General features: G+C 44.6%; 1 protein-coding gene across 4 annotated transcripts in view; it reads right to left on the bottom strand.

Annotated features, from left to right (window-relative positions):
• The window catches only part of grid1b (glutamate receptor, ionotropic, delta 1b), a 716,034-nt gene that overhangs the window by 53,187 nt on the left and 649,615 nt on the right, over window positions 1–13,232 (bottom strand). For all 4 annotated transcript variants that reach the window (XM_070545805.1, XM_070545804.1, XM_070545806.1 and 1 more), the window contains 3 exons: window positions 3,555–3,656; window positions 407–529; window positions 87–161 (listed from right to left, as the gene is read on the bottom strand). In XM_070545805.1, the coding sequence (XP_070401906.1) occupies window positions 87–161; window positions 407–529; window positions 3,555–3,656 (300 nt within the window). The remainder of the gene's footprint in view (window positions 1–86; window positions 162–406; window positions 530–3,554; window positions 3,657–13,232) is intronic.

Below are 13,232 nucleotides of genomic sequence, written 5' to 3'. Positions count from 1 at the left end.
TCAAACTGCGTCTGTTTGACCTCAAGAATTCAGATTTCATGAGAGCCTGATTTTAGACTGAAAACTCAAAATCAGGATTCTTTCACCTTGTTGATGAGATCGCCAATCATCCCGTTCCATGATCCGTTGGGAAGCTGAGAGCCATATTTACTGTCTGCAACCTGAAAGAAAACATGTTAAGGGTCAGACTTTTTATGTAGCCAACTTTTTAAACCATTACAGCAGAAAGTGACTTCACCTGCTCCAGTTTAATAAACATTCAGCCCCCACTGAGAGGACAAACTCATCAGCGCTAACATCTCAGTGAAATGCCTCCTACTGCATTTTTAACTGTAACTTGGTGACTGCACTCTTTTAAATGATTTATTGTAAAGTTTAAACGTGCTCCTGCGTTTTGTAGTCTGACCTGGTAGATCTCATATTTAAAGCCCAGGATTTTAGCCAGAGCGTCCAGGACATCGATGGAGAAGCCTTTATATCTCTTCGGTTGCCCGAGGATGTTCTCTGCCACCATGACAAACGGATCCTCCTATGAGCAGTCAGAGGGAAAGAAGTGAGGATAAAAGTCTCAGCGCTGGAGAGGGAGACAGCTATCTCCCTCGTGCCTCAACAAACGGCAGATTCACATGAAAACAGGAAGTTAAATGGACTGTGCACTCTGAGGGGAAATTGAGCTGCAGCTGTAAATATCATTTGAATCCAGATGTGCATCACAGCGCCGGCTCTCTGGTCGTGTGAGTCTGGGTTTGTGTTGCTACTTGGCAGCGCTGACACCTGGAAGTGTTGCAGGAGCAGCAGGCGATGAACCGCAGGGTGAAGGTATTAGTCCTGCTTGGTTAAACCTGCGTCTCGGCGCCGCTCTGACAGCGTAGGAGAAACTGAGCATCAGCAGAGCTGCCTGCTGCTGTTGTGGGATCACAGGCTTAAAAACACTCTGTTTGTATCTCTTACACTAATCACACTGAACAGAGGAGCTGCTTAAGCCCGAGTGGTGGATCGATGCCTTACAAGGAAACATTAGAGTGAGGAAACTTGGGCGAGAATGATAAAAACTCCCAGAAAAAGAGGAAAGGAAAGAGGACAGGCTTTTTTAGTGAGCGAGGGATTGTTGTCGGTGAAGGTTGATGTTTTTTATAAAATAATTATTGAAGTTAAAAGAAGAATTAACCTCAGGAGCCACAGATAGTGTAACAATAACTTCATAAAACAGACCCTGCCTTTTATTAAAACAATAATGTCTTTAAAATAAAAACAAACCCTTGCTAACTGGGGCTCTCCCTGGTGGACAATGACCTGCTGGAAATGGCAACAAAATGAGATCATGAGTTATGGGCGGTTTTCATTATAGGTTTAAATGTTTTAGATTCAGGGTCAGAAAACTTTATTGGTCCCAAAGGGCAATTTACTTGTAGCATACAATAAAAACATAAAAACACAAGAAACATTACAAACAATCAGTCAAACCATCAATCAATCAATCAATTAATTAATTATTGTGTCCCTACCAACATAAAGGCCCTAGTGATGAGTAGCCCTCACAACGGGCTCCTCTTCAGGGTCCAAGTTTCTTAGTCACACCTCCTTTAAAGTTTAACAGGTCAATAACAGAAGGCATAAAAGAGTTAGGAAAACGATTTGTTTTCCGAGGGGGTACATAAAAACGATGCCCTGAGGGCATGAGCTGGACCTCCGAGTGTAGCACGTGGAGATGCTGACCCAAAGTACATTTAGCCTTCTTTAGCACCTGCTCCTCCCATAGAGACTGAAGGTCTTTGTTTAACTCCAATGATTTTAGAGCAGATTTTGACAATGTTTTGCAGTTTGTTCTTGTTTTTCACCGACAAACCCTTGTACCAGCAAATGAATGAAAACATTTTTTTTTTAGGATGAGTCATGTGATTTCTCAGGGTCGCTCATTGGCAGACTGTGAGTGATTATGTTCGTTACAAAGAAAAGCTGCTCAGGTGTGTGAATGTCCAGGTGAACAGAAGTCCCCTGAGCAGCGTGACAGGAGGAAGGTGTTGAACTGCGCAGCATGCAGAGTCACATTCTGTCAACTCGAGTTCAAATATCCAAGTTGTCAAAATGTGCAGCAATGAAGCTGCTACCTCTCACCTGTTTTCAGAATGTATGATATGTAGGGCTGCGCAGTGACGCAGTGGTTAGAGCTGTTTCCTTGTAGCAAGGACGTCCTGGGTTCACTTCCCGGCCTGGTATCTTTCTGCATGGAGTTTGCATGTTCTCCCTGTGCATGTGTGGGTTCTCTCCGGGTACTCCGCCTTCCTCCCACAGTCCAAAAACATGACTGTTAAGTTCATTGGTCTGCCCAAATTGTCCTTAGGTGTGAGTGTGTGTGTGTGCATGATTGTTTGTCCTGTGTGTGTCTGTGTTGCCCTGCGATGGACTGGCACTCTGTCCAGAGTGTACCCCGCCTGATTGCCCATTGACCGCTGGAGATAGGCACCAGCCACCCCCCCGCGACCCTGTGTGGACGAAGTGGGTTCAGAAAATGGATGGATGAATGATGATATGTAAGGGGTAGTTCTTGGAAGGCTAGGATCAAGCGCCTGTCCAGATGCATTCTGGGGTTTGTAGTTTTTTGTTTGTTTGTTTATGTGCTGCATATCTATCAGTGAACAGTTTCAATCAAAGGCATATACCCCTTCTACTTTTAAGAATGGCTTAAGACTTTCCTTTGATAAATCCTCCAGTTAGGGTTAGCTTGAATTATCCTGGCTCATCCCTTTTGGTTATGCAACTTTTTACCACTCTATCAACTTTATTGTCCATGTTTCTATTCATCTTATATAGGAAGGGCCATGTTGGTCTATCCGGGTTCTAGTTCAGTTTAGAGTTTTCCTTTGGTGGCTTTTATACTGGGCTGCTCAGAATGGAGGGTTGTGCTGTTAAGATTTGATCCAATCCTTTGGTTAGGAATGCACCGATACAGGCCAATACTGATACCATTACCAGTAACTGTAAAATTTAACCAATACCAGGAACTGCCTATATATATGGTATAGGCCAAAATTTGGACTCGCTTTCTCACTTAATATTTGTTTTCTTAATGACCATAACCATTGACAAAGAGGCCAATTCCTCTGGGAACTCCTTCTAGACTGGTGGAAAACCATTTCAGGTGACTACCTCTTGAACCTCATCAAGAGAATGCCAAGAGTGTGAAAAACAGGAATCAGAGCAAAGGGGTGGCTATTTTGAAGAAAATAGAATAAAAAACATATTTTCAGTTATTTCACCTTTTTTGGTTAAGTACATAACTCCACGTTTTCATTCATAGTTTTGATGCCTTCAGTGAGAATCTCCAAATGTAAATGGTCATGAAAATAAAGACAACGCATTGAATGAGAAGGTGTGTCCAAAATTTTGGCCTGTACTATGTGTATATATTAGGGGTGGGACTCGATAGAAAAATTAATATAGCTAAGGACAAAGTTGTTGATTTGAATTTGAAAGATTTTAAAGAATTTGTTCATTATTAATATTATCCAAACTTTTATAAAAAGCAGTGTGAAGTAGAATCAGTGGCAACCTACCAGTAAAGTGACCACTTTCACTGTGACTCCCTGCATGCCGTTCTCGATCCGACTCTCCTTTAGGCTGCCGTTCAGTTTCTGAACCGAGTCCCACGTGGCCAGCTGCAGAGAGGATGGAGAGTATGTTAACAGAGAGTGAGCACCGACAGCTCAACACTAAGTTTAATCAGGTCATTGGTTGATGTGTCAGAGGTCTTCCATGTTGAGACATCACACAGAGCAACCACCAGTTAGATACAAATCGGGCAATTTATTCACTTATCTCATTGGGTTTCACACAACGCTGACTTCTACGGCCAGACAGAGAGAAAACGCTGAAAGTAAGGTAAAAAACAAAAAAAGAACCAGACACTTGATATGCCAACAACTAGCTCCACTTTTATCCCACACAGTCTCCCACCAAAATGAACCCAATCTAATTAGGTCCGAAAATAAATAAATAAATAAATAAATAAGGCCTCAGGGTTTTCTTCAATGCTGTTCTCAGAAACAATTACCAGAGAGATGCGGATTCCTTTGATACAGACAGAGCTTACATTTCTGACTGAAAAACAGAGAAACAAAGTTCCATCAATGTCCTCAAAAGAAGCACTTTGTCAGGTTCGAAACACCGCTGTTGGACCGGATTTAGACCAGACGTGTTTAAATGTCCAAGACTATCTTTTTCACTGCAACCTTTACTCGACAAGCAAACATACGGACACACACACACTGATGTATAATAGTCACTCAGACACATGCCTTCTTGCAATTACCCACAATACATCTGTGGAGGATTTGAACAAGTAACTAGTATTCAAACTATTTTTACATAAAGCCAACCGTCTGGGGCGATTCTAGCATCAGAGGTTTAAGGATGTTGAGCACCCAGAGATCTGCCTGGTCAGGCAAGATACATTTCAACATTTTAGCACAATGTCACTCTCACATGTCTAAAATAATACAAAAACACTGTTTTCAATGATCAAATTATGGTTTTACACATCACTATGTATATGTTTAACAGATTCTGCTAGCACTGTAGCAGAATCTGGTCCAGGTCAGTGGTTCCCAATCTTCTGTCCATGAGGATCCCTTGGCTGTGTGGTAACCTCACAATCTTAGCACAAACATGAAATTATCTTTTTGATTTTTGATCTTTTTTCAAGATAAGAATCACAAGGTGCTTGCTTGTATGTGCTGAGATCCCCACAAATTTTGTGAGGATCCCCTTGATGGATCACAGACCCCAGATTGGGAACCACTGGTCCAGGTGTTGTAGTTTTAAATTATGAGCAGATTAAATATGCTCAATGAGCAGAACAATTGGTTTGGAAACCTGAAATTGAAGCCTTTTTTTTCTCTTAGCTTTGTCTGAATTTCCACAACAGAATGACACCAACAGTACCAGTAATATGTTTAAATCAATTTATACTTATTTTCACCTGATTCCACACTAACATCAACATCCCATTGAAGGAAAATCCAAACTTTTTTTATATTTTTAAATTTTTTTCTTCTTAATTTTAAAAACTAGCAAAAAAAATGGTGGTCCTGCAAAAATGACAATCTCATACAGTAGATATTTAGGGGAGAGAAAACAAAAATCACTGACTTTGATCACTGACAAAAGTTAAATTTAAACTTAATGCTCTGACTTTTTTTCTCAAAAGTCTCAGAATAAATAATCAAGGCTTTAATTAAATGATTTCAATTGTTCTTTCATGCTCTTCAAAAGGGTTTGGCTATGAAACAACACAACCACCTTGTCTGTGTTAGAATCTTATTATTGGGCTTCTTTAGCACCAGCCCGTCTGATTACTGAGGAACCTGAGCAGCTTTAACCCTTCAGTCTTTATTGTAACAGCATTTCTCCACCGCATTCATCTCCCATGAGTCTCGGATCATTCTGTCATTTCCTTTTGGTTCGGAGGTTTGTGAGCGGCGCGCTCTGGACCTGCGTCAAAGTCCCGCCTCCTGGCCTGATTAGCAGACGCTTTTTTCCCCTCACAATCAGTTTATGCAAGATTCAAAGACGAAATGGGAGACAGTAAAAAATGCTGGACGGTGTCTCAGTTAGCAGGACCTAGAAAAGTCATGTAAATTCAGGACTGTCCCACAGAAAGCAGGGACCTTGGTCACACTAATGGCAGCACAGCAGCTACTCAGGAAGGGACAGAGCCGAGTCTGGAAAGGTGACCAGGAGCAAACCATTTTTGAGACAGGGGATATTTGTTGTGTTTTTTGTTTTTAAAATATAATATTTTGACCTATTGTAGGGTTTTTATACATTACCGATGTGTTAAAAATAACCACAAGCAGTAAAAATGAATAGATAATTAAAAAGGGGGTCACACACTACAGCGAAGTGTCTAATCCTAAATGGGACTAGACAGTCCAGAAGAGACCTCTATTTTCCATCCAAAATGCTTGATTGTAGTTTTAGTTGTGTTTGGAGAACGTAAAAAAAATATTGACATTTGGGACACAAATTCTGCTGTTAAACTTCAAAGTACCTCAAAAGAAAGGTCTGGTGGGCCAGATGTGGCTCGTGTGCCACTAGTTGAGGTTCACTGCTCTGAACTGTTTCACACAAAATCCACATTTTCCTCAAAAGAGCTAACAGCCAGGAACACCTCCTCCCATCCTTCCATCACCCCTTCTCCTCTTTTGTCTGCTTGTTTCAGGCAAACGAGCAACATGAGCTGATGAAGAAAGAAACCTGAACAGAGAGGCAACTTAAAGAAGGAGGAAGGAGAAGCAGCAGGAATGATGCTAAAGAGGAGAAGAGAAATGAAGATGAAAAGGAGGGGATAGAGGGAGAGTTTGTTTAATAATTGGAGCTATTTTGGTCTCTACTGTCCTCTACATGATCCCATCCCTTTCTTTTCTTCATGTGTGAACGAGTGTGGGTGCTCCTCATTACCAGAGAGACTTTATCTTCATCATTTCACTGCCTTCTCTCTGTCTCTCTGAAACTGTTGAACCATCCAAATCAGTTAAATCAGGAGCTTAAATGTAATAAATCTCTTTTTTTTACAATAGGGTTTGTCGTGGAAGACAGAAACAAACAGTGGTTTTCTAAAGTTCTACTTCTATGTGGAAACTTTCAAACTGTCATGTCTGAAAACGTACAGCCACAATGGAAGAATACCTAATATAACTTACTTATAATAAACACTCCCGTTTCTCTGTTATTCATTACATAGATTCACATTTCCAGAATATCTTCTACCTTCAAATGCATAAAAATGTTCAACGCTGACACCAAAGGTGAGAATCAAACTCCCGAGACAAACACTGCCTTTTTGCTCTGAAAACAGGACTCCGAAAGCAACTGGACATTGGACATAGTGACAGGAGACCACAGGGGTTTAGGACCAACAGCTCCCCTTTGGAGTCACTCATCACCCATAAAACTGACACAAAGTTCCAGCATTCAAATACATTTTACATTTCAAAATGTTATCAGTTTGAGACTCACTTTCCAGCTTTTACAACCAATTTTCCACATGTGGCTGTAATTAATTATGAAAAAAATAGCATTTTTGTGTTTGAACAGGTGTTGGAACGACCTTCAAATAAACATAAAGTAACTCAATATTACATCTGTAAACCTGGGTTCCTAATGCGACCCTCATGTCATATCAAGCTGTTTTTACTTAGAGTAAGAAGTAAAATGTGGCTTTGGAGGCAGGAAAATCCACATAATGAGATTACCATTATGTTAAACTGAGAGCTCAAGGTGCATTTGACATTGTATCTGTCTTCAACGGCCACTGAAAACTTGTTTAGGTTCTCATGGTAACAAAAATACCTAATCAGAAAGCTCTGTGGTTATGCATTTAGCTATCTAGACAGTTATCAAGGTGACATCGAGTTACTGGGATTTGAACCCACAACCATCTTTGTTGCTTTACAGAAAATTATATATAAAAAAAACACAAAATATTTAGTCAAAAGCAGGTTTTTGTATGAAAAAAGTACTTTAATGTCAGAAATCAAAGGAGAATGTAGACTGGTTGGATCTCAAATAACCACTTACTCTAACCAATGTCTGCAGAAAACTATGAACCACAACCCTTCTCCTCAGATGGACTAGGACAGTGTTTCTCAACCTTTTCTGACTTGTGGACCCCTCGAGCCGTGTTTTTGTACCACGAGCACCCCCTTAGTCAAATGTGTTGACGATTCCCCAAAAGTAGAACGTACAACTGATTATTAAAAGAAAATAATTTCATTAAATCTCCTTAACACTGAACCACGTTTCACACTTTTTTTTCTTCTTAAACCTCCACACTTTTTGTCTGGTTCAGATGAATTATTTAACTTTAACAATCCTCATGCAGGGTCCAGACTGCATGAGGCAACTTTCTGGAGCCCCGCATCTGGATCCCCGCCACAACTGGTGTAAATGCTCTGACTGGACTCAACTATTTCTGATGCATGTCAAACTGGATCATATCCATTCTACATTAGATGTGATCGAGGCTTCAGGCCCTCTCTCAGTAGCAGCTGCAGCTCTGCTCAAGTTTTTCCTTCATGTATATTTCTCAACCCTGGTCCTAATCACCCCTCTGTTCTACTGTAGGCGATTCCCTGCTGCCACACACCTGATCTACATGAATGAGTGATTAACAGGCTTCTACAGCACTTGATGTCATCCTGAGACGGCAATGCAAATATGTAAATCAGGTGGGCTGAAGCAGAGACATGTAAAACATGCAGGACATAGGGGGGGCTTAGTTTCAGTTCAGTTCAGTTCACTTTATTTCAAACATATACATTCACCAACATTTCATAAAAATCATTCCACGCAATTGTTTGAAAAGGAGTAGGGAGAAGTGTATTCTTATTTAGCCCTACCCCCTCAGGTTTACATCCTCATCATCAAAATGTAAACAACAAAACAGTTACAATGCCTTCAAAAAAAACCACAAAAACAAAAAAAAAGCAATAATAATAAATAAATTAAATTCTCATGTTCAACTAGAACTATATTTAGATTTTCTAATTTGTAGAAGAGATTAAACATCAGTTTGCATGCCGTCCTGGGTTAATTACATTTTCTTCAGTCTTATACTTATTTAACATTTCTTTTTTGAGTTTTATTTTAAACTGGTTTACATTACTACTATCCTTTATTTCTTCTGTTAACTCATTCCAGAATTTAACGCCCGCTATTGAAATAGACATCCTTTTCAATGTTGTTCTTACTCTTTGTACTTTTAAATTCCACTTCCCTCTAAAATTATACCTCCCTTCTCTTTCTAAGAACCATTTACTTATTTGAATTGGGAGCATCCCTTTTACTTACCTTATATATTATTTGCACAGTTTTAAACTCCTTGAACCGTCACCTTATCGTGGTGGAGGAGTTTGAGTGCCCTAATGATCCTAGGAGCTATGTTGTCTGGGGCACTTAGTGCCCCTGGTAGGGTCTCCCATGACAAATTGGTCTTAGGTGAAGGGTGAGACAAAGAACGGTTCGAAGGATCTTTCATGGCGGTTAAAACGAAGAGTCGGAGTACCCGGCCCGGAGGGTTACCGGGGTCCCACCCTGGAGCCAGGCCTGGGGTTGGGGCCCGTGAGCGAGCGCCTGGTGGCCGGGCTTTCGCCCATGGGGCCCGGCCGGGCCCAGCCCGAACCGGATACATGGGCTCGTCCAACTGTGGACCCACCACCCGCAGGAGGAACATGAAGGGTCCGGTGCAATGCGATTCGGGTGGCAGACCAAGGCGGGAGCCTTGGCGGTCCAATCCCCGGACAAGAAAACTAGTTTTTGGGACATGGAACGTCACCTCGCTGGCGGGGAAGGAGCCGGAGCTTGTGGCAGAGGTTGAGCGGTACCGGCTAGATATAGTCGGACTCACCTCGACACATTGTATTGGCTCTGGAACCCGAGACCTGGAGAGGGGTTGGACACTCTACTTTGCTGGAGTTGCTCCGGGTGAGAGACGGAGGGCTGGGGTTGGCTTTTTGTTAGCCCCGAGACTCTCTGCCTGTGTGTTGGGGTTTACCCCGGGGGACAAGAGGGTAGCTTCCTTGCGCCTTCGGGTCGGGGAACGGGTCCTGACTGTTGTTTGTGCTTATGGGCCAAATATCAGTTCAGAGTACCCACCCTTTTTGGAGTCCCTGGGACGAGTGCTAGATAGTGCTCCATCAGGGGACTCCATTGTCCTGCTGGGGGACTTCAATGCTCACGTGGGCAATGACAGCTTGACCTGGAGGGGTGTGATTGGGAGGAACGGCCCACCTAATCTGAACTCGAGCGGTGTTTTGTTATTGGACTTCTGTGCAAGCCGCAGTTTGGCCATAACGAACACCATGTTCGAACATAAGGATGCCCACCGGTACGCTTGGTACCAGGGCAGCCTAGGTCACAGGTCGATGATAGATTTTGTAGTCGTATCATCTGACCTGCGGCCGTATGTTTTGGACACCCGAGTGAAGAGAGGGGCGGAGCTGTCAACTGATCACCACCTGGTGGTGAGCTGGATCAGATGGCAAGGGAACATGCTGCGTAGACCTGGCAGACCCAAACGCATAGTGAGGGTCTGCTGGGAACGCCTGGCAGAAGAACCTGTCAAGACGGTCTTCAACTCCCACCTCCGGCAGAGCTTTGACCACGTCCCGAGAGCAGTGGGGGACATTGAGTCCGAGTGGGCCTTGTTCCACTCTGCGATTGTCGAGGCGGCTGTTGCTAGCTGTGGTCGTAAGGTGGCCGGTGCCAGTCGTGGTGGCAACCCCCGTACCCGCTGGTGGACACCAGAGGTTCGGGGAGCCGTCAGGCTGAAGAAGGAGGCCTACAGGGCGTGGCTGGTCTGTGGGTCTCCGGAGGCAGCTGACAGGTACCGGATAGCCAAGCGGGGTGCAGCAGTGGCAGTTGCCGAGGCAAAATCTCGGGTGTGGGAGGAGTTTGGTGAGGCCATGGAGAAAAACTATCGATCGGCTCCAAAGAGGTTCTGGCAAACTGTCCGGCGCCTCAGGAGAGGAAGGCAGCAACTCGCTCACACTGTTTACAGTGGGGATGGGGAGCTGCTGACGTCAACTGAGGCTATAGTCGGACGGTGGAAGGAATACTTTGAGGAGCTCCTCAATCCCACCAATGCGCATTCCGAGGAGGAACCAGAGCTCGGAGTCCTGGGGATGGACTGTCCGATCTCGGGGGCAGAAGTTGCTGAGGTAGTCAAACAACTACACAGCGGTGGAGCCCCGGGGGCGGATGAGGTTCGTCCTGGGTATCTCAAGGCTATGGATGTTGTAGAGCTGTCATGGTTGACACGTCTCTACAACATTGCGTGGTCATCGGGGGCAGTTCCTAGGGAGTGGCAGACCGGGGTGGTGGTCCCCATCTTTAAGAAGGGTGACCTGAGGGTGTGTTCCAACTATAGGGGACTCACACTCCTCAGCCTCCCTGGAAAGGTCTACGCCAAGGTACTGGAGAGGAGGGTCCGATCGATAGTTGAATCTCAGATAGAGGAGGAGCAATGTGGTTTTCGTCCTGGCCGTGGAACTGTGGACCAGCTCTATACCCTTGCAAGGGTGATGGAGGGGGCATGGGAGTTTGCCCAACCAATCCACATGTGCTTTGTGGATTTGGAGAAGGCTTATGACCGTGTCCCCAGGGGCACCCTGTGGGGGACGCTCCAGGAGTATGGGGTGGGTGGCTTTCTGTTAAGGGCCATTCAGTCCCTTTACCAGAGGAGCGTGAGTTTGGTCCGCATAGCCGGTAGTAAGTCGGACCTGTTCCCAGTGAGGGTTGGACTCCGCCAGGGCTGCCCTTTGTCACCGGTTCTGTTCATCACTTTTATGGACAGAATTTCTAGACGCAGCCGTGGTGTGGAGTGTGTCGAGTTTGGTGGCAGGAGAATCTCGTCTCTGCTTTTTGCGGATGATGTGGTCCTCCTAGCTTCATCCAGCTCTGACCTTCAGCTCTTGCTGGGTAGGTTCACGGCCGAATGTGAAGCGGCTGGGATGAGGATCAGCACCTCCAAATCTGAGACCATGGTTCTCGACCGGAAAAGGGTGGCTTGCCACCTCCGGGTCGGGGGAGAGGTCCTACCTCAAGTGGAGGAGTTTAAGTATCTCGGGGTCTTGTTCACGAGTGAGGGTAGGAAGGATCGGGAGATCGACAGGCGGATTGGTTCGGCGTCTGCAGTGATGCGGACGCTGAGCCGATCTGTCGTGGGGAAAAGGGAGCTGAGCCAGAAAGCCAGGCTCTCGATTTACCGGTCGATCTACGTCCCAATTCTCACCTATGGTCATGAGCTTTGGGTAATGACCGAAAGAACAAGATCGCGGATACAAGCGGCCGAAATGAGTTTCCTCCGTAGGGTGGCCGGGCTCAGCCTTAGAGATAGGGTGAGGAGCTCGGACATTCGGGAGGGACTCGGAGTGGAACCGCTGCTCCTCCAGATCGAAAGGAGTCAGTTGAGGTGGTTTGGGCATCTGGTCAGGATGCCTCCTGGACGCCTCCCCGGGGAGGTGTTTCGGGCATGTCCTGCCGGCAGAAGGCCCCCGGGTCGACCCAGGACACGTTGGAGAGGTTACATCTCCAATCTGGTCCGGGAACGCCTTGGGGTCCTGCCGGAGGAGCTGGTGGACAAGGCCGGGGAGAGGACGGCCTGGAGCTCCCTAATTGGGATGCTGCCCCCGCGACCCGGACCCGGATAAGCGGAGGAAGACGAAGACGAAGACAGTTTTAAACTTGACCAGGTCCTGGAATTTTAAAGCTTGCGTCTTAATAAAGAGTGCGTTTGTGTGAGCCCTATACCCCTCCTGATTTATTAGTCTAATAGCCCTTTTCTGCATTATGATTATGGTCTGAATATTACTTTTATATGTGTTTCCCCAAACTTCTACACAGTAACTCATGTATGGTAATATGAATGCACAATATAACATATATAATGTTTTCCTATCCAGAAAATGTTTTCACCTTCCCCAAGACAGCAATGCCCCGCGCTAAGTTTAGTATTCATTTGGGTAGAAATGGGCCATATGGTCTACAATCTATATCACAATCTATTCTTTTTTCAATGTATTTACTTATTTATGTCAGAATGACTGTTTTTTACATTTGCACAATAATTTCAGAACCTATACTTCTAAAACGTAGTGGGCATTTAACATTCAAAACTTATTTAAAAAACTTTCTAGGATTTTTTTTTTCAAATTCAATTCAATGATACTTTATTAATCCCAGAGGGAAATTAGAGTTTCAGTACACACAATTCTGAGATCAGACATACATACATAGGCATAGACACATGACAAGAATTTGGTGACTGTGGTCATTCACAACCCGAGTCGCACTACCTTAATAGAGATCAGAGGGGTTTATATGAGGATTGAGTCAGGTGGAGGAAAAAATGGCACGTTAGAGTTACCCTCCACAGGGAGGGCAGCTTTGCTATGCAAAAAATACCTCAGACAGAAATGCAACAGACTTCAGACATTACACAACATAAGTGTCACTAGGTGGGGAGGTAGGGTAGAGGACTCTCCAAACATCAGTGCATGCAGCCACGATTAGCAGCGCTCATCACCTCCGTTTGGACAGGGGAGGGAGGTCGTTGGGTTTAGAGAGCACAGTGACTCCTGGAACGATTCAACGGCCTTCACCGGTCACAGTCCCGCCCAGGCTGGGATAGGGAGACAGAGTTGCCATGGCGACGGCAGCATTCCACATTTCTT

The sequence above is a fragment of the Nothobranchius furzeri genome, chromosome 16, assembly GCF_043380555.1.
Source record: "Nothobranchius furzeri strain GRZ-AD chromosome 16, NfurGRZ-RIMD1, whole genome shotgun sequence".
NCBI lineage: Eukaryota > Metazoa > Chordata > Actinopteri > Cyprinodontiformes > Nothobranchiidae > Nothobranchius > Nothobranchius furzeri.
This window is presented reverse-complemented; position numbering and strand designations above follow the sequence as displayed.